Source organism: Rhinocladiella mackenziei, assembly GCF_000835555.1.
Source record: "Rhinocladiella mackenziei CBS 650.93 unplaced genomic scaffold supercont1.10, whole genome shotgun sequence".
NCBI classification, from domain to species: Eukaryota; Fungi; Ascomycota; class Eurotiomycetes; order Chaetothyriales; family Herpotrichiellaceae; genus Rhinocladiella; species Rhinocladiella mackenziei.
Window position 1 is genome coordinate 106113 of NW_013550595.1, and position 20836 is coordinate 126948.

Genomic DNA, 20836 nt, shown 5'->3' on the forward strand with positions numbered 1-20836 from the left:
ATCATTGGTGTTCGCAACAATGCACGAGTTGGGCTCAGGTGAAGTGTCTGGCTCCGACTGGCTGAGACACACACTGGAATCTCGTCATTGATCGGATTCAGATTCAGATGCATCGTGATTCGCTGCCGAAACGTCATCTGTCATCTATCATCCGGCGTCGAATCTTTTGGCACGCTTGGAAGTTTCAATGGAAGGAAGCGGAAGTGGAATTTGAAAACCAAAACCTGGGAAGCGATTTCTCGACCCCAACGGCCCAAAACTTTGTTGCTGCCTTGTCGAACTGCTTTTTTGGGCAGTTGTGGTTGCCTGATGCTGTTCGCCTGTTTAGGCAACCCTGGCCAAGACGTGCCAGATACCGATTGATACTATCTCTGGCCGCGAATAATGCAGAGTAATACATACAGAACGGAATGTCTCAAATTCAGATCCCAGGTAGCAGTGCTAGTACTCGGTAGCCAGCACCTAGAATGTATACGCACTGCGTGTACATGTTCGTATGCCTCCAACTACAGGCTGCGCCATGTCTCCATGCATTCCACCCCAATGCGCTGCATATTTGGGGTCCCCCATACCAAAAACAAGATGAATAACATCAGCACGCTTCTCGCTATTAGTGTACCTGTATTTTCCTTCCCTTCTTCCTCCAGTAAGATGTACGTCAAGGGTACGTCAAGGAGGCGCCTGCGCCCCCTTCCCCCCCCTCTTCCTCCTCCCCATACTCGGCCCGACCCAGTTCCTTTGCCGGAGCCGAGTTTGAATGGGTTATGTTGCAAAAATGAGTGGAAAATGGAGATGTTTTCGGCGAGACATTCCATCAAAATCGCCAGCTTATGGAACGCAGTCTGACATCGGATTTAAGTGGCGGCCGGCTGATGGTCTGACGTTGTGATAGTCGAGGCTGGCGGTTTTTGGACGCATTTGTCAGTGATCCTGATGTTATTTTTTTTTTTTTTTTTTCGCCACCACTTCGAAACGAATCCTCCTATTCAGGCCAATTGACGGCATCATATTTTCAGAGAAGAGAGAGAGAGAGAGAGAGCGCGCCCATGCCTCACCTCATTCCCATGTCACGGCAAGGATTTGCCGTCATCTGTGTCGGCCTGCGACTGATATAGAAGCGAGTGACCAGAACATCCAAGCCGATTGACCAGCCAGGCCGGACAAATACCACCCAATTCTCGAAGGTTACCTTCCTTGAGATCAAGTATGTCCCAAAATAGGGGTCAATAGATGTCGCAGCGTGTCGTGGCGGTTGACTCCGAAATGGGACCACTCCGATATTTTCTCTCATCGGCGACCCGAGGATGACGAGTGATAGCCACCACTAGAGTACCCAGAATCATGCCACGGTCGACCTCCTGAAGGGCGATTTCCTGATGATGACGATTGCTCCGGACGACGCTTTGCAGCGTGATCTGGGCAAGCAAATCCGACCAGCACGGTCTTTTCGGTGGTAGAATGACCTCGTTGGCCATACCGTTGACATGGGTCAACGGAGTGCTTGTGATAGAGACAGCGACAAACCGCATATCTCTCGACGATTTGATAGCACATGGTTTGGGGTGTCTTCTGAATAGAAATAGGAAGTACCAAGCAAGGAGATAGACGCAAGAGAAGAATGGAACTTTGACGCGGAAAAATCAATTGCGTTGGAAACGCAGCTCAAATATGTAATATGTGCAGGAACGATGGAATACACAGTGGTGAGTTGGGCCAGGCAACTGGTGGTTCCAATTCTTATATTATGAACATTGTGACTGTAGCCTTTGGGGAGAGACCAATCATTCGCCGGATATGGTTAGGCAGGTAGAGGAAAGGGTGACCCACGAAGAGTCACGCCTCGCGGGCGCAGTTGGTCCAATGGCAATAGGGAACAGGATAATATGCAAGATGAGAAGCAGGATGCATGATCGGGACGAAAACTAAACAAATGGTGCGTTTTGGCGGGAGGGCAAAATTCCCGGCCGGCCACGTTTTGGAGGTTGGACAAGTACCAATGAAATGGTCAAGAAAGAGGTGTCGACCGAATAAGAATCCGGCCTGATTCAGACCTAAGCCCAGTGATCCGGAAGCATAAGGGGACGGCCAAAGGGTATGGCGTTCCTGGGAATTGGGTCCGAAACGTGGATGTGATCGTTCATGAACGCTTGAGGCGGATGTTTGGGAAGGACAGCAAAAAACGCTTTCCGCAAGCCGAGACGACGAGAGTACTAGCATTAGACCAAACGTTCGTCACCAACCCTGTCGACAGGACAGCCTGGTTTTTTGCGAATTGCGCTGCAGGATCTGGCGTGATGGGAGTGTCTGAGGCTGAAGAGGACTCGACCGCATGGGGTTAGAGAGGGCGGTGCTGAAGAGGTCAAAGACCCAAGACTGAGGTTCCGATTAGCCTAATGCTCAAATCCCGCAAGGGAACTTCGGACGGCTAGGGACCAGCCCCGGTGGATGGGAGAGAGAAAAAAAAAGAAGTCGACGAGAACACAGTCACGGGGAAGAAAAGAGTGGAGACGGGATGGGAAAGGGCCGGAATCGAGATAAGAAATTTTGGGTCAAGTTTCGATGACGACTGGCCGGGATTTTTGATTTTTGCCACTGGGTTACCGTCAGCAGAGAGCGACAGGGGGGAGGTTTTTCTCGAGGAGAGTGGAGGGGGTGGGATGAACGTTATGAGGAGACTTTGAAGAGAAGATTGAAAGAGGAAAAGCAGAGAGAAAAAAGGCGGTGGTGTTGGAGGAGCACGAGGGCTAAAGGCGCAGGCACAGAGGGCCCAAAAGGCGGTGTCGAGGGACAGTCATGTGACCTGGCAGAACTCAATTGGGACCAGTTTGCAGACTGTGTAGATGGTACCTGGAAGTCGCGGCTCCTAGGGCTGAAGAAGCTCGTACTGAGTACTTCGACAGCACACAAACGACAGTGTCAACGGAAACATCCTCTTAAACCCAGTACCTGGCATCTCCGGCCGGCAGCCGGAATGGGAGAATGACTCCCCCGGGATGGAACATCATCTCGATGCTTAATAGCTTGTCTTCTGGGCTGAGAGTCTATTCCCTCTGTTTCGATCAAACCACCCCCCGCTTTCTCCCCCCGTTGGTCGGCTCGTAAGCTGTAGCCTCGGGGATCTGAAGTCAAAAGGTACCTGGGATAGAAACACTCATCCCCACTAAAAATATGAGCTTGTCTTGTACATTCTTACCACGGTACGCCTATCCCGCCGCTGAAGAGTCGCATTTCGCCCAATCGGGGATAGTGTAAGGCTGACTCGATTCTCTGTTTCCCTCTCTCCCGCAAGAATGACTGTCACGTTGTCATTACCATCGCTGACACGACCATATACTCTTCTCCCATTCTTGTGATAAACTTGTTCTTGGTATTAATAACTAGGTATGATATCGATCATTCATATCCCCCCCCCGGGGGAATTCTGACTGGCCCTGTGCCTTAGCCTTCATTTGTCTTTAGGCCCGGCCGAATTCCAGATGCTGTAATCCTGAGTCGAGACCTTCTGGATAGCATGATCGATTTTCTCAGCTGTGAGATTCCACATTATTCGTTTGCACCCTCTCGTTTCGTTGCCATCATCCAGGATGTCAGAGGACGCGTTTGCTTCCCATTTTCCAGCATCACTCTAGCTTGTGTGGAAGAGCCAATCAGCCTCCGGATTGGGCACTGCAAAATTCGGGATCATGGCGGTATTCATCGCCGCGAGGTCGGGGGGCGCAGCGTGATCTAGGGCCTGCGTATTTCCATTTTCAACTCCTTCATGGGTCATCGGTGGTCGAGGGAAGTTGAATAGATCGAATACGTCCAAGTACTCGAGTTCGTTGGGGGCCGGTGTATTCGCCCGCGTCGGATGGTATGATTTAACCGCGGCCGCGTGCGGCTGCCGAGATATCAAAAAGTCCAGATCGTAGGCACATCTGTTCATCAGTCAGTCCCACTCCAATCAGCGGCCAGAAAGTCGTACCGGCGCATGTCGGCCAGGATTTTCACCGTCGACGGAGTCACCATCTCCCCTGTCACCCCGCTCGCCCGCTGTGACTGTCGATACTCCCCCAGCACCCGACTCAAGATTTCACTGTATCGTTTTGCAACGAGCCAATTTTCGCCCATCTCAGACAGCGTGGTCACAAAGAAATCGATGTCGGGATCCACCTCGTGATCCATCGTGGAGCCGTGCACCAGCATAACACGAGCGCCCACCCAGATGGCGAATGCGAATGGGGGCCCGAGGCGGTCCAGCAGGCCACTGAGCTTAACGAAACGACATAGCTGACGCAAATTCTCGACCGCCGACAAACATCGCTGCATGGCACTGTAGGACGAAGAAAAGATCGGCGACGTCTGGCTGGGGTACGCAGCCGATGAGTTTAAACGAATCACCGTCAAACAGTATGCGGCATGTAGCATGATCCAGCCACAATGGGTATTTTTAGCAGGCACATTGGATTTCAAAAGGCGGGTGACGTTGGCAAACTCGTCAGGCAGACTGAAATGCCAGGCATTGAGGTCACTATCCAGCGCACGGTATGAGCCTTGCCACTGCTCCACATCTGCCAGCGAGCCAATGTCGATCGGCCGTTTGAGGAATTGGTGAATATGCCCCAGAATAGCCATCAGTTCGCAATGGTACGAAAAATGTCCATGGGCATCAGCCATCCCCGTGGCGTATCGGGGACGTTCAGGAGGCCGAAACCACCTGGTTTCGACGGATTTGTTGGCCGCGAAGAGATCATCCCGGCAAGGTAATCGGCGATCGGCCTCTTTCTCGTCCAGAGCGAACTCGAACGCCGTGGCAATGGTGGCATATCGATCCAGCAGGTAGACCGCCCAAAATAGCCGGCGTCGTTCCTCGTCTTCAACCCAACTTTTGGGCTCCGGTAAAACCGACGCTCGCAGAGTGGCGATCGAGGGATACATGGGGGATGCGAGGGTAGAAGTTGATTCAACGGCAAGTCCCAGTTGTACCATACTCCTACTGATCAAAGCCAACAGATTCCATGCTGGTGGGCCGTTTGTCGTCCCGGTCACGTCCAGAGCTAATATGACCAGTGCTTGCAATGCCCTGACGTTGGAGTTCTCCAAGCCGAATAATTGCACACGTTGCTTGGACGTGTCATGATAATGCTGACGACTCTCCGGCGTCAATCGCGGATCCCGTGAGAACCGCAGCGTCGTCGCAACTATCGCGTGTAATAAGACTCGGTCCGCTTCATCGAGTGACGAAGGGCCGAAGAGCGTATCCAACGTGGTTTTCCTCTCCAGCAAGGGGAGCCAAATATTGACATGTTTGAAATATAGATCGACCAGGGCATATAAGAGATCATATGGGGGTAGCATTGCCGAATGCTCATTGAATACCTGGGTTCCCTGGTACCCGGCTGTAGAATGAGGTGAGGTGAGGGCATGAGAATGCGCTGACGGTGTATAATGACTCTGTGGTTGAGGCATTTGTTGGTCTGGCATACCCTGCTGGGCTGGTGGATATTGAAGAGGTCCATGGCGAGAGCCGGGGGGATGCAGCTTCGGATCGATCATCTGTTGCTGAAAGGACGAATCTCCTCCAAAATTTATCGCTTGGGCGTCGAAGGAACCCCGTGTTGGAGCCTCTGGACTGGGACCTTGCACACCGGGCCTCGGAACAGCGGGACCAATCGTGCATGATTCTGCCAAATGTGCTGCTAATTGACGGCCTTGTTCTTGAAGGAGAGCTTCGAGACGATCGAGCCTCCCTTCGAGCTCACGGCCATAGCCTGCTCGAAGGCCAGGCTTCTTTCGTTCTCTGTATTCACAGGGATGGTCGTTACGAGAGCACCACCCGCAAGAAGGCTGTGCACGATCTAGGTTGACGGCAATGAACCGGTGTTTGTTTCAGAACTGGAAGACGGCAACACGTACCACACTTGACCTTTCTCTGCTTACAGGCCTCACAGCTATCGAGCTCCGGCATCAGCAGGCATACGCATGGCTATGGACAACGGATGAAATGTGGGATATTCTAAAATTGGGATGGAGCAGAGGCGTATGATATTGGATGAAGCTAGCACATACGTGACATTCATAGGTCTTTTCCGCTTCCTGGAGCCATCTTCCTCTCCGCCGGACTCAGTGTCAGAGGGGGTAAGGGAGGCGGCGCGGGGATGAGTGGACATGATGCTAGGCCGACCATTGCCGCTAGCATGATGGTCATAATGTTCAAGCTTCGTTGAGTTCATTGTTCGCAATCGCCGTAGCCGTCGTAGTGGAACGATATTGGCTGTGGTGGTGGTAACATTACACCGAGAGAACTGAAGTTCGATCTCGGGCCGAGATTGAGGAGAGGCGCCGAATGAAGATATCGAAGGCAAGGGGAAGGAAAAAAAAGAGGGAAAAAGCTGGGGAAAATGGGCGATCGAATGTTGCGTCACGATATGCCCAGTCCTCTGCACCGTGTGCTGGGTGCTATGTACTGTGTACATCATCTTCTGTGTTCGATACTGCTAATTGTGATGTACTGTATACAGCGCCGCACCAATAGGCCTGCAGTCACGCCACCAAAAAAAAAAAACCGTCTGCATTCTTCTCTCTCCCTCTCTCGTATCTTCTTTCGCTCATCGCTTCTCCTGGTTAGTTGCAGTTGCAATTTTACCCATCTCCTAGCTTGATCAACCGTCGCCCATTCGTCCCCACGACCAAAAATGCCTGACCGTCACCCTCGTTCACCATTTCTCCGCCCCCCCCGGCTGCAGCTATACCGACCAGCGAAACCCACCTGTTCGTCACCAGCTCTCTTATTTGTACAGCCCGCCATACAATATGGGCCTCGCCCATTCCTTCTCTGCCGTTGCGGTACCCTGCCTTGTTTTGCATCCGACAACTCTCGCTTCCTTATTATTTCCCTCCTTAACCGAGGAAAAAAGATTGTTGAACAATACCAATTGTACATTGATGTGAAGAATACAACTTGGGAAAGAGAAAACACGTCTATACGGAAGTAAACAGAAAATGTCTTCCCTCAAATCCTTTCCTCCCATTAGAGCCGTCCGGACCTTTGTAATAGATGGTGTTGGTTCTGGTGGCGACTATCACAATGTCAAAGGCGGCCACTGGCTCATCGACAACAAGATTGCCACCCCAATGTCCAAATGGGAACAGTATCGCCAGTCCAGAACTTCCTTTGGTATCAATGTTCTAGGTTCGTTCTGTGTCGAGATTGAAGCCAGTGATGGGACCAAAGGGTTTGCCACGGGTTTCGGAGGACCACCCGGCTGCTGGTTGGTTCAGCAACACTTCGAACGATTCCTCCTTGGCCGAGATCCTCGAGATGTGAATGACATGTACGAGCAAATGTACAATGCCTCCATGTTCTATGGGCGGAAGGGTCTTCCCGTCGCAGTCATCTCCGTGATTGATTTGGCGCTCTGGGATTTGTTGGGCAAAATCAGGAACGAACCGGTGTACAAAATGATCGGTGGAGCCACCAGAGATAAACTGAGCTTTTACTGCACCGGGCCTGACCCTGCCGCCGCAAAGAAGATGGGGTTCATGGCCGGAAAGGTCCCTCTTCCTTACAGCGCTGGAGAACCCGGCAGCCTGCAAAAGAACATCGCGTTTCTGAAGAAACACCGAGAAGATGTTGGCCCCGATTTCCCATTGAGAGTCGACTGCTGGATGTCTTTGAATGTTCCTTATACCATTGAGCTCGTGTCTGAGGCCAAGATGCAAGATATCAGAGTAGACTGGTGGGAAGAAGTCCTCTCACCAGATGACTTTGACGGGTTCCAATTGCTGAAGAGGGCACATCCTGACACCAAATTCACCACAGGCGTATGTGTCCCTGGTCCCCGGTCGCCCTGAGGGACGTACTGACAATCTCGCCAGGAACACGAATATTCTCGATATGGATTCCGCAAACTCCTCGAAGGTCGAAACGTTGACATCATCCAACCCGACGTGATGTGGCTGGGAGGACTCACCGAGCTTCTCAAAGTCTCCTCCATGGCCTCTGCTTATGACATCCCAGTGGTTCCCCACGCCTCTGGCCCCTACTCGTACCACTTCGTCGTCAGTCAGCATAATTCACCCTTCCAAGAATATCTGGCCAACAGCCCCGATGGAAAGAGCGTTCTTCCCGTTTTTGGCGATCTGTTCTTGAATGAACCCATTCCGACCAACGGGTATTTGGACGTCAGTGTTCTTGATAAACCTGGGTTTGGTCTGGAACTGAACCCCAACGCGAGATTAGTCGATGCCACAGGCCTATTAGGAATACGGCCACAGAAGTCATTGACGCTGCCGGAACAAAAAGAGGAGATCGAGATCAATGGTGATCATACAGTGGCGAAGACCACCGGAGCATTGGCTGCTCGGTAGAGTGGTGTGGTTATAGCATTCCCACATTTTGGGCAATGTTGTTGGAAGATATCGCCGTCTGTATGATAGATATACTTGATTCTGCTTGTCAATATATCGATTCAAATACTAGTCATTGATTAGGGGCTCATTCGGCAACACTCTCTTCCTTCAAAAGCCACCAGCGAGGTCCCCGGCATGATTGAGCGCCGGAAATGAAAGTGATTCATGCTTGATCCGAGTATTGGTGAATGCCCCGCACGCTCTCTATTCAAGCCTCGGCCAGGCTCCATCTTTTTGATCGGCCAACGAGATTTGTAGAGACGGCCACCAAACCTCATCATTCATGATCTTTTCCATCTTCATTTGTTTCCCCACACATCTGTCATCAGGGACTCGCGGCAGTTGTGCGTTTCGCGATGCCACATGAATGTCCTCATACGAGCTTACAAGCCCACCAGGGTCCGGACGGGCCTTGATGACAGTACCGGCCGATGATGATGGCTCTCCTCATCACGACGCTTCACTCTTTTATAAATTGAGACGGCTTAAGTTCTATCCTCCGTCTTTTTTCGGTCTTCCCAAACCCTAGTCCCGAGGAGAAAAGCTATAATGGACGGGGATGTCGCTCCTTACGCTCCTCGGAGCGTCCTCGAGACACTCCCTTGTCATCTGCCGATATCCCATTTCGACTCTGATATGGATATTGCGAATATTGCTACGCTTCTGATCCAGTCGCTCGGCCATCTCAGCCCTGCCAGTCTGGCTTCTGACTCCATCTGGCGAGACGTCTTCGCCCTCACGGGCACCATGCGAACATTCTACTCCGCCGAGTCCATCGTCAAAGCCTGGTCTGAAACGTGCGCGAATCGGGGTGCAGGAGATTTTACCATTGTCAAGAATTCAGGAAAGGCACTACGGCTAGACAAAGATGTTGGCTGGGTCAATGTCTCCTTCACTTTCCGCACCCGTGTGGCCCCCGCTACCGCGTGTTCCGGGTTCTTATCACTGATTCTCGACCGTGATGGTCAGTGGAAGATCTGGCTGATGAGGACCATTCTCGAGCAATTGGAAGGCTGTGCGGATGTTGATAAGCTGGTGCCGGTTCGAGAGCGACCGAATAGAGTTAATGGTCCTACCACACGTCCCGACGGTGTCAACGGAGATCACGGCGCCGTCAATGCCAATGGTTCCTCCTCCGGTAGTCATTTTGATTGCGTCGTCGTAGGAGCAGGACAAGCAGGTCTAGGATCAGCGGGACGTCTCGAGGCACTGGGAATCTCCTATATCGTACTGGACAAGAATGAGAAGATTGGAGACAACTGGATGACGCGGTATGACTCGGCCAGACTGCACACTGCGCGCGAATACAATCACTTACCGTTCGATCGGACGTTCCCATTGCCATATCAGGAATTCCTGACCAAATATGACCTCGCCCGGGGTTACAAGGATTGGATCGAGAAATTCGGCGTCGACAAGAACATTTGGTTCGACACAACCCTTGAATTCGGATCGTGGGACGAGGCCCAGAGCCTGTGGACACTCCGTATCCGTTGCCAAGACTCGGGGCACACCATCACTTGCCGGTATGTAATAATGGCCGCGGGCGGAGGTGGCCAGATTCCCATCATGCCCACGTATCCTGGACGGGAAGAGTTTCAAGGAACCGTACTACATTCGGCAGACTACAAATCGGCAGACCCGTGGCGAGGGAAGTCTGGCATTATCATCGGCACGGCGAACACGGCCCACGACGTGGCGGAGGATATGGTTGAAGCCGGTCTCTCATCGATTACCATGGTCCAACGCACTCGCACGTATGTGTTGCCGTGCGAATATTTCAAGACCATCAGCGACAGATCGTACAATGCGACAGTTCCCACCGTGGACGCGGATCGGGACCAATATTCCATGCCTTACGTGGTCACGAGGCTGATGAGCCGCAAGGCTCTCCATGCCATGGCTTCACGAGAACCTGAGCGGTTCAACGCTCTAGAACGGGCTGGGTTTAAGGTCGAGCGGTATGGTGATATCATGTGGCATATTTGCGAGAAGATGGGCGGCCATTATATGGACGTTGGCTGTTCGGACAAGATTGCAAAGGGACTGGTACCTGGTCGCCCCCTCCTCTCGGAAGATTTGACCCCTTCGAAAAGGCTCATCTCAACTAATCATTTGTGTAAACAGATCGGGATGAAATCCGGCGCCCTCCCAACCCACTTCACGCGCACAGGTCTCGCCTTCAGCGACGGCTCTGAAATCCTCGCGAACGTGATCGTCTTCTGCACCGGTTTCGTCGGCAACATGCGGACGAACGTGGCGCAAATATTCGGCCAAGACATCGCTGCTCGCGCCGATGACTTCTGGGGGTTAGATGAAGAGGGTGAGCTCAAGGGCGTGTTTAAGCGGAATGGCCGTACGTCAACCCCCGATCTATCCGGTTACTTGGCATACTTGATACAGGAAACTAATCATTCATTTGCTTGGGATAGATCCAAATCTGTTTTACATCGGTGGGACTATCGGCCACAGTCGGTATTTCTCGCGCCATCTGGCTTTGCAAATCAAAGCTGACTTGACGGGCACACCGTTGCCGGCGTACAATGGGGAGAGACGGAGCGAGGGAATGAACTGAGCTGAATCATCTATCTCGACATAGTTCATTTGATGATTGTCCGTCAACCATGATGTATTCATAAAATTTACTATGATTTCGAAGACATCTTTCAATAACGCTGCAGGACAAACCATCCAAGAGGAAACGTTGCCCCCCTCCTCATTACTAGTTTCCTTGCCCCTTTCAGCCTCGTGAATCAATCCATGTAAAAGTATGCCTCCCACACCCAAAAGCCAACAAATAGTCCCATGAATATCACCTCCCTTTTACCAGATCACGATTGCTCCCACCGAACGATCCCCCAAACACGTTTCTCGGGGGGGGAAAACCACAACGAAGATCCACAGTCCGTGGTGACATCTTCTTTCTTCAATATTCAATTCACCCCAAAAACTCCCAAAGATTATTCAAACTCTCCGACAAACATGGATGCGCAAACATCGCATTCTCCAACTCATCATACGTCAGCCCGCCCATCATCGCCAACTGGACCATAGACATGATCTCGCCACCCTCAATGCCCAAACACGCAAAGCCCAGAATCTCCTTAGTCTCAGCGTCGACGACAGCCTTCATGAACCCCTTGGACTCATCCGTCTCGAGCGCGCGAGCCACGTACGCCATGGGCATTTTCGCCACTTTGATCTTTCTGTTCGGGAAACTCTCGCGCGCTTCTGTCTCGCTCACGCCGACACGCCCGAGCTCCGGGTCGATGAAGACAGTATACGGAACGAGGCGGCCTTGGATGCTCGCGCGCTCGCCGGTATTGACGTGCGTGATTAAATTGTGTCGTAGCACGCGCATATCGTCGTACGAGACGTGTGTCTGCTGCGGCCCGCCTTTGATGTCACCTAGCGCATAGACATTGGGGTTCGTGGTCTGCAGGTGCTCGTCGACTTTGATGAAGCCGTTGGCGTCGACTTCGACACCGGCGGTCGATAAGTTCAATGCGGCCGTGTTCGGGGTCCGTCCGGTGGCGGCCAGCACGTGTGAGCAGAGCAGGGACTTGACGCTACCGTCGCTCAGCGTCAAGGACACGACGATCTGCTGGAGCGTGACGTTGGAGACTTCCCGTATCTGCGCGCTCAGGTACACGTCGATGCCGGCCTCGACGAAGATCTTGCGGATTTCCTCAGACACGTCGGGATCTTCGCGCGGCAGCAGTCGGTCGGCGCGCTGGACGAGGGTGACACGGGTTCCGAACCGTTTCATCATCTGGGCGAATTCGCAGCCGATGGCGCCTCCCCCGACGATGACGAGATGTCGAGGCACCTCGCCCAGTTCCATGATGGTTGTCGAATTGAGCAAGTTGCCTGTTATGGTGTCTGCGTTCTTGACCTTCAACTTCGCCGGCGAGCAGCCAGCATTGATAAAGATTTGGTCCGCCGTCAATGTCTCCTTTTCTTCCGAGTTGGCTTTGGCCAGCGTGACTTCGACGGTTTTGGGGCCTGTGAATTTGGCCGTGCCCATGATCAAGTCAAGATTTGTGGTGCTTTTTATCCGATTTTCGCTTCCTGTGCGGAAACTGTCAACGATGTCGCGTTTCCTCTTTTGGACCGTCTCCATGTTGAGCATCAGGCTGCTTCTCTTGAACTGGACACCATAGCTCGGCGCACGGCACGCTAGATGGGCAATCCTCGCGCTCGCAACCATGGTCTTGGATGGGGTACAGCCATCGTTAATGCATGTGCCTCCAACATGAGTCGATTCGATCAACGCCGTCCTTTTACCGTTTTTGGCGAATTCTTGAGCCAGTGGCCCGCCTCCTTGGCCGGATCCAATTACCATCGCGTCGTACTGAGTTGCCATTGCGACGAATCTGTTGATTCTATTGATGCTATATCGCAATTGAAGAGAGTTTATGTATCGGTTGAAGGGAAGAGAGTCCACCGAGTGCTAGAGGCTGTGTAGTCGCTGTCACGAGGACGATCATAAAGTACTCATCACTCCACGAAACGAAACTGCTTTTTCTTTTTCCTTAGGCCCTTCCTTAATCTTACCTGTGCGTTCTAATTTCCCAAGAAAACTCATTTCTTTGAGTCTGGTGTCAAGCAGATCACTTGGGGGGAAAAGATGCGCAGATTCTGATCTGGAATCCAAGATGCACGGCGCTTAGTCACCCGCGGGCTTCAATGGGAAAAGGTGGGCCTGATGGCCTAAAGTCTACAGTAAGCGGTCGGAAGCCGAGGAAGCACTGCTAGGACACCCATCGATCATGTGTGCTGAGTAAGTATCAATGCTTGGGGTAAGGAACGTAACCACTGGTACAATATTTTCCACTCTCGCCGCCCGTTGCAATTCCTGCCATTTCCAACTTGATGTTACAAGATGACTTTGCCGTCCAAGTTCGGGTGTATGGGGCATGCAAAAATCTAACCCCTTAGTGAGTCCGAGACCGTTCATGGTGTCTCATCTTCCATGTAATCCCTGTTCAACCCATTTGTCTCGACCATGTCACTATTCATGATCTGTTCATGGATGCCTGGGGCCCCAGTATCAGATGCAAGTTGCTCGGGTTGTTCTCTCCAAAGACCCTCATGGTGAACTTTGAGACCTGCCAATCTTTGTCAGTAACCGTTCAGAAATGTCTCAGTGGTCTGTGCACGTACTTGTCGGGAAAGGATACCAGGAACTCCAGTCTTCCAACATGAAGACCTCAATGTTACCAGGACTGGACTTGGGATCGCTGCTCGTCGGGTTTGGAGCTGGAATGGTTTTCTTGAGTTCTCCCTGGGGGCCTGGAGCGCGTCGAAGATTCTTCAATTTGGCAAAGACCTTGAGCTGAGCTGCCATGGCTACTTCCACAATTGGGCGACCGAGGCAAGAGTGAGGACCGTATCCGTGGTGAATGTACAAAGATCGATCACGGTCGGGGTCAATGGTGTAAGGGTTGGGGAAGACTTTCTCATCGAGGCCGGCGGTGACGAAGTCGGTGTAGATCTGATCACCGGCTTTCACCTGAACTTTGGTGCCGTCGTCGACAATCACGGTGTCGATATTGGACTTGCGAAGCAACCCAAAGGCTGCGGGCGCCAATCGATTGGCCTCGAGAGCGTACCCTTTGAGCTTCTCAAAGTCTGCGGGGTCATTTGACCATGCGCATCTTTGAATTTCTGGCCAATGTTCGCTGTAGTACTCATCTTTCAAGTAGACATCCAACATTTGGGTAAAATGTTGCGCCTGGGTCGCGACAGCGGCCGCGGCAGTGGGAATGATCGTCCACACGATCTCGTCCACTGACTTTCCGCCCTCAAATAGTCGCCTCAGAAAGGAAGTGCCGTAGTCCTCCAGAAGTTGACCAGCAGTGCCCACAGGGAATAGATCACGAATGCGGAAGATTCCATCTACTTGCACAGCCTCACAGACGATCTTGACCAGCTTCGCAAGTTGGTCAGTAGCCTCCTTTGCACTAGCTCGCAGCTTGAAAGAAGACGCCGTATCAAGGTCGAGGAAGACGTAGGCGAACAATATCGATAGTGCGAGATAGAGCTGATCCACCTCCACTCCGACGGGGTTTAGATCTCCACGCTTCTTAAGCGGCAGATGAAACATGCGAGCCACGAAGATGGCGTGTGATGGATTACCGACATCGCGGCAAGCATCAAGTTGGTACCATTCACCGCGTAATCTTTCCGAACGAGCGACCACAAGCTGGGTGGTAAGATCTTCATAGAATGTTTGGACCTGGTTCAGGCCGTTGGCTGGGCAATACATGGCATTGTGGACATCGATTCGTTGAGTGGCGTTGGCGACACTGTCTCCGCTCAGCATGTAATCGTGATGCGTGAGATAGTAGGTATGAAGGCCCCAGGGAACACTGAAAGAGCCTTGGTCCTTCAAGACGTCGGTCACGGCTTTCCATGATCTCACCGACGTTGGTACGCCAATGTATGAGGGTCGATTGAAATCGTAATCCTTTTCCCTACCCAATTTGCTCAAGATTCTGCGATTTTCTTCCGGAACCGTGAATGGATACATGGCGTAGACCGAATTTCCTCGATAGTAAAACGGAAGGGCTCGCATGATCAATGTATAGAAACAGCCCCCCTGCGCGACGCTTGGGTCGGATTTGACCTGATTCCAGCCCCAATTGGTCAGGTTTGCTGGCGTATAGTCAACGGTGTAGAATCGATCACCTCTGGTAAGGGCGACCGCATCTGCAAGGATGGTTCGAGAAATGGTGTAGCCAGGGCACAGACCAGATCCTGGTTCCAAAGGATCTTTGGCATCTTCGGCAACCAGACCAGGGTAGAGCTCGACGTAGTCTGGATGTTGATAAAGTGCTTTCAGGGACCGAGCCACTTCTTCGTTCTTGGTAATGTCCGAGAAACTCTTGTGAGGTTCGAGCTTGAAGAATTTCCGGAACTCATTCAGCGTGGCCACATTCCAAGCCCGAGCTTGTTTCACGCCCAGGGTCTCGATTAGCTTCATCACGACGGGGACATTCCTGGGTCCAAATGCGCACGCGACGTCTTCGGTGGCATCGCTCAGGATGTTCATCAAATCTTCGTCTCGGAAATTGCCACGCTCCGTTCTCTTGTATTTGCCCGCATCAAGCTCCCATTTGGATGGATCCCGGTCGATCTTGGCAAGCCACTTGTGCAGAGTTCTCAGAAGCTCCTCCTCCGTCACGGTGGCTACATCTCGTCCTGGGAACAAAGACTGATACAAGTCATTGGTCCATTTCTCGTCCCGGACACTAATGGCCGAGTGCCATCTGTAGACGAGGTTGAACTCGACGCTGACTTGATTGCCCACTCCGGAAGGAATACCGGCGGCGTCGAAAACGTTATTGAAGTTCTTTCGTGGATCGAGGGTCCACGTGGAGCTGGTGCGGTTGAGATTGAGGATTGTTCTCACGTAGTCGTTGAGGATGATATTGACGTACAATCCGCAGGTGACCAAGCGCGCGGTTTGGAAAAGATCATTGTCGAGCTTGGCAATGGCTTTGGTGTCATTTTCGTCCTTGGGAATTTGGAAGCGGCCTCCCTCATTGATGTCCTTGAGCTGCATCGCCACATAGTTATGGAAGCGGTTGAAGCACACGACAATGGCAGACACCCCCGGTGGAAAGCCAAGAATTCGCTTTTCGGAAAATGTGTCCGGCTTCAGGAGACCATCCTTGAAAGTTCTAACGTTCTTCTGGGCCTCTTCACTGCTGCCGTAGAGCGGTGCCAGGTCCAGATATGAGGACGTCCGAACTGTTCCGTAGTCTCGATCATCGGTATGGAAGCAATCGTGAATGATAATCGTGGCAAGGTAGAAGAGCATGCTGGAGATCTTGTTGGGATGCTCCCGGGGCTCTTCACCACGAGCAAAGATGGCATCGAAGATGACCCCGGGATCTGGAAGCACGCCAGGCTTGAGGGTCTGAGGGGGGACGGTCCTTGCATAATAAGAACCCGCCTTACCCAGATGCGGGTACATAATATTATTGTTCGAGCCATCGGCCGTACGATATTTATACTCATCTCCCTCATACGACAGCGGTGGGTGTTCCAAGTTCTCCCAGAGTAACTTGATAAACTGGCTGGTGAGATCGTCGAGCGCCTTGGATTCAGGCGGCAATGAGGCAGCCAGTTGGAGAATCTTCTCCATCTATACTTAAAATATTAGTCGGGATCAAAGGCCGTGCTGTTACGAATAGGGGACATGAGGCTGCATATGCGTACTTGATATTGACGATCATCGACGAGGCCGCCATCGAAAAGCTTCGTATCAACTAGGGAATGAATAAGGCCAATATTCTCTCCTATGCGAGGCGCCTGAGAAGCAATATCGGCAAGAATTCTGGCCAGAAACGGTCTTGACTGGACCGTGGCTCCGTTGATGACCGGATTGGTCGGATCAGAGCCAGAGCCGGCTATGCTTTCGAAAAAGCTCTTGATTGCGCTGGTGAGCCTTGAGCCGCCTGCATCGTCGTCGGAATCAAATGGTAAATCTCGAACGCCGTCCATAGCGTTAAGGGAAGTTGCGGAGAGCTTTCTTTTGCGCGCCATCATGTCTGAGAAGGGGTCAAAAGCGCTTTATATGGGAATAGGACGACGACGGCAGACAAGGTCAGATAGGGCGGAAGGAGCAGAAAGGCGGCGAAGTAAGGCAAGGGGGATCACGAGAGAGAGGCCACCGATTGATGGATCATTACAGGCGGAAGAACAGGCAACAAAGCAGAGAAAGAATGGGGAGGAGTTTGTAAGAACATGATGGTGATACGACTTAGGGCTGAGCAAGGAGCTGAGGCTCACACAGGGCCCATGAAGAACAGGGGTATATTGGGGGCCTGTGAGAACATGCTTGACAACAGCAACAATATGATTGGCGACAAGAGACCTCAAAAGGGGCGCCGAGTCACATTTGGCCCGCCGCTTTCCAGCTCCTCTTTGCTCCGCAAGGCACGCACGATTGCTTGGACATGTTTTGATGCCGTAGAATTCTAGATGGGTATTGTCTTTCCGGGGGCAGTCAGCACGGTAAGCCGAGAGGGGCAGCAGAATGCTAATTGCAAAGGGCAGCATTATCTCGTGATCTGCATCCAATCCTCAGGATCATGCTCTCTTGAACCATAGTTCACTTGGCGGTGGATGTATAATTAACTTATAAGGGCTGTTTAGTTGACTCCCAGGCGCAAAGGGATGTGTAATAGGGGCCAGGCCGAGCTAACCTTAACTAAACCGATCAAGGTCGAACGAACCACTGATGATATATTCATGTACAAATTAAACGACCTTTTGTGTTAAGATCTCGTTGCACATAGCTCTACTGCGATGACAATGCCCCTTTGTGTCGAATGTCCAAGTAGGTCTATCTGCTTTCATCCAGAGGGCGGGAGGATCAGGGCCCGGACCTCTTGATTCACGACTGTACCGTGCTACCGCCATGGCAGTCTCCAGGGTCAGCTGCAGCCAGCGCCGTATGGCCTTCCATGATGGTTCATGGTGACGGGAATTCAGCACGTGTGGTGCAAGCCCACATTGTCCCCATATGGCCTGACGCGGGATAACTACCCCTTACGGGAAGCCTCGCTCGTGTATGAGCGTTGTGCGTCGCCGCTGAGGAATTTCTCGGGCTTTGTTCTGGGCATTGGCACGCTGGTCGGCCAATCGGTAACAAATCCACGGTAGGCACGGAGGTCCTTGGCGGGTATCAATGGACTTAGATTGGATCACGTGATGCCAAGATTTTGCATTTTCTTAGCTTCGCGCACATGGATTTCCTCAGCCAGCGCGGCAAGCTCGCAGCAGCGACCTTGGATTGTTTGCACCTCATTTTTCTAAGGAATCTCTTATACAAAAGATCATTCAATTACACGACCGTCAAGATGTCGAAACGAGGGTACGTAACTCATTTTTCTGGGACCGACGACTCTCACGATGACTCGGGAATTTTCGAAGCAAGAACTACACTGACATCTCTGTACCACACAGTCGCGGTAGCGCCTCGGGCAACAAGCTCAAGATGACTCTCGGTTTGCCTGTGTATGTCCACCTGAATCTACGATTCCAGATCCCTCAGATTCTCCTGATGTCTTGATGGGGCGCAGTAAAGTTCGAGTCCCGAGGAAATCGCAAGAGGAAGGGAATCGCTTCCAATAGTCTCATCCTGATGGACAACGTTGATGGATGCTAGAAGGGAAAGCCTATCCGGACAATGACTGACGAAAAATTCCAGAGGAGCCGTCATGTCGTGCGCAGACAACTCCGGTGCGCGAAACCTGTACATCATTTCGGTTAAAGGTATTGGTGCTCGATTGAACAGACTCCCTGCCGCCGGCGTGGGCGACATGGTCATGGCTACCGTGAAGAAAGGAAAGCCTGAATTGAGAAAGAAAGGTAACCATTTGTGCAGTTGGAGCGCGGGAATAGGACACAGACTGACAATTCTTCCCTAGTTATGCCAGCTGTTGTGGTTCGACAATCAAAACCTTGGAGACGCCCCGATGGTGTCTATCTCTATTTCGAAGACAATGCGGGCGTCATTGTGAATCCCAAAGGTGAAATGAAAGGCAGTGCTATTACAGGACCGGTGGGCAAGGAGGCCGCTGAGCTCTGGCCCAGAATAGCGAGCAATAGTGGTGTGGTAATGTGAAGCTGAATGGGTTCGAGGTCCGGCGCATCGAAGTTCTATTTCCACGAAAGAGTTCAGGGCGAATATTTGCTCGGCGACAGAGAAAGACGAAGGCAAAAAGGCCAACACAAGCTTGTCAAATTTCATGATACAATGAACAACCCGTCTCCGGCTCTAGGACGGGTCCATTTGTTCCTAAGACTATCGAGAATCCCCACAGAGCAAGCGAAAATTCAATAGACATGCCCGAGTTTTCTTTGATCTGTCGGTGATTGGCCCGTCTCCCCCTTCCCAAGTCAACGGCCATGACCAGCAGCAAACAGCTTCATTCCAACAAAATCAAGACCATCCTGGGTTCAAACCCTCCGTTTCCTGGATTGGCCGGAAACGGGGCTTTTGAGTCGCCCTCTCCATTCTATACGATTATCTTAGGCCAATTCCGAAACTTTCAATAAACCCCCGGACCGTAATTGAATAGAGAGCCCGAAAGCCGCCAAGGCAGCGTACCAGCTGAATACGCTCACGGCTCCAAGCAAAGGTCCCATCCACGGTTGTTGGCCGCACGTGGCGGAGCATACCATCACCGAACCCGGTCATCATGGATTTCGTATGGACGGCGGACCGTGGGGAGCAACAGACGAGGGGAAATGAGATTGTAGCCTGGGTTGAGTATGGCCCCTGTCATGAACGCGTAATAATACACCAGACGTATTCGGCAACCCATGTTGAAGACGGCTGCCTGAGATACCTCGCAGCCTCAGCCACGCGCATTTGATCCATCCGAAGAAATCCTAGGAGGAGCATTAGCCCCCCAAATGGTCACAAGATACTTTCTCTGACACCAATCCAATTCTCCAGAATCGTATGAGAAACTTGGAACTTCCCGGCCTGTGGGATGTGACAGGATTTACCGGCGTACCGGGTCCTGCGGTTCGAGTAGGTAAGTGCAGCAATTCCATTTCCAGGTAGCTGAGATGGTTGCATGACCGGCCATGGAAATGGATGGTTTCCTGGCGGAGCCTGATTTCTTTCAGTTAGCTGCATATCCTTTTCTAGTTTCGCCTCAGCACCGGACAGGTCTGGGATCAATATTCCCAACTCTTGTGTGGATGAAAATCTTCAACAGCTTCAATCCTGACGGTCGTCTTTTCTTAGCTCCTCATGGTCACCTAATTGGCGACCACTAGGGGGGTGTCATTCACCAAATCCTAATGGCTAGCCCAGCTTTCTTCGCCTCCTGGAGCGCCCGCCCGGGAATACATTTTGTCAAACTCCCCCGAAGCCATGCCGATTCAGATTTGATACAGCCAGTATCGATATTTCGATAGAAGTTACGATCGGCAGCGATCTGAGCAATTAAGCGAGCACCCAAAAGTTATCAAAACTGTCAAAAATTTGACACCAAAGGAGAAGCCCCGCTAGACTCGTCTAGCACTTCTCCTAAGGTTTTGACGGGGAGCTGAAAAAGGCTACAAATGGATCCTGGTGCGTCTTGGATGTTTGTGACCCCGCGTATGCTTTTCTGCAGCGTTGGTGGCAGTCTCTCCCAAACAGAGCCAAACGTCTACTTATATTAGCTGGTGAGTTGGTAGGATGGCATGCTGCAGCATGCTTTGGTATCAAGGAGCCCGTCACCTCAGCGTCACGCTCTACAGCCCCAAGCTTCGAAGTTCTCAACTCTCCAACCGTCAACGGTCTCAGTCCACTGCAGAGAACCAATCCCGGTAAAGGTGAGGAAGGTAAGACGCAGCCATTGAAGACCAGTCCACATGAACACTCCTTGATACCTGCTATTTAGATCCTGAAAAGATGGTTTTGAGCGGG

At 51.9% G+C, this 20836-nt stretch overlaps 6 protein-coding genes across 6 annotated transcripts; 3 read left to right on the forward strand and 3 right to left on the reverse strand.

Annotated features, from left to right (window-relative positions):
* Window positions 1-3625: 3625 nt before the first annotated feature.
* Z518_10722 (uncharacterized protein) lies at window positions 3626-5947 on the reverse strand (the record flags this gene model as incomplete). The annotated part of the gene is made up of 3 exons (XM_013411553.1): window positions 3626-3917; window positions 3965-5837; window positions 5896-5947. The coding sequence occupies 3 exons, from the start codon at window positions 5945-5947 to the stop codon at window positions 3626-3628; spliced, it is 2217 nt and encodes a 738-aa protein (XP_013267007.1).
* A 1034-nt stretch (window positions 5948-6981) lies between these two features.
* Z518_10723 (uncharacterized protein) lies at window positions 6982-8349 on the forward strand (the record flags this gene model as incomplete). The annotated part of the gene is made up of 2 exons (XM_013411554.1): window positions 6982-7803; window positions 7858-8349. 2 exons carry the CDS (start codon window positions 6982-6984, stop codon window positions 8347-8349), a joined length of 1314 nt encoding a protein of 437 aa, XP_013267008.1.
* A 591-nt stretch (window positions 8350-8940) lies between these two features.
* On the forward strand, window positions 8941-10966 carry Z518_10724 (uncharacterized protein; the record flags this gene model as incomplete). Its single annotated transcript, XM_013411555.1, has 2 exons — window positions 8941-10747; window positions 10824-10966. The coding sequence occupies 2 exons, from the start codon at window positions 8941-8943 to the stop codon at window positions 10964-10966; spliced, it is 1950 nt and encodes a 649-aa protein (XP_013267009.1).
* A 363-nt stretch (window positions 10967-11329) lies between these two features.
* On the reverse strand, window positions 11330-12757 carry Z518_10725 (uncharacterized protein; the record flags this gene model as incomplete). The annotated part of the gene is made up of 1 exon (XM_013411556.1): window positions 11330-12757. One exon carries the CDS (start codon window positions 12755-12757, stop codon window positions 11330-11332), a length of 1428 nt encoding a protein of 475 aa, XP_013267010.1.
* Window positions 12758-13347: 590 nt separating this feature from the next.
* Z518_10726 (uncharacterized protein) lies at window positions 13348-16947 on the reverse strand (the record flags this gene model as incomplete). The annotated part of the gene is made up of 3 exons (XM_013411557.1): window positions 13348-13502; window positions 13558-16546; window positions 16621-16947. 3 exons carry the CDS (start codon window positions 16945-16947, stop codon window positions 13348-13350), a joined length of 3471 nt encoding a protein of 1156 aa, XP_013267011.1.
* Window positions 16948-18626: 1679 nt separating this feature from the next.
* On the forward strand, window positions 18627-19033 carry Z518_10727 (60S ribosomal protein L23-B; the record flags this gene model as incomplete). Its single annotated transcript, XM_013411558.1, has 2 exons — window positions 18627-18777; window positions 18837-19033. 2 exons carry the CDS (start codon window positions 18627-18629, stop codon window positions 19031-19033), a joined length of 348 nt encoding a protein of 115 aa, XP_013267012.1.
* Window positions 19034-20836: the final 1803 nt, after the last annotated feature.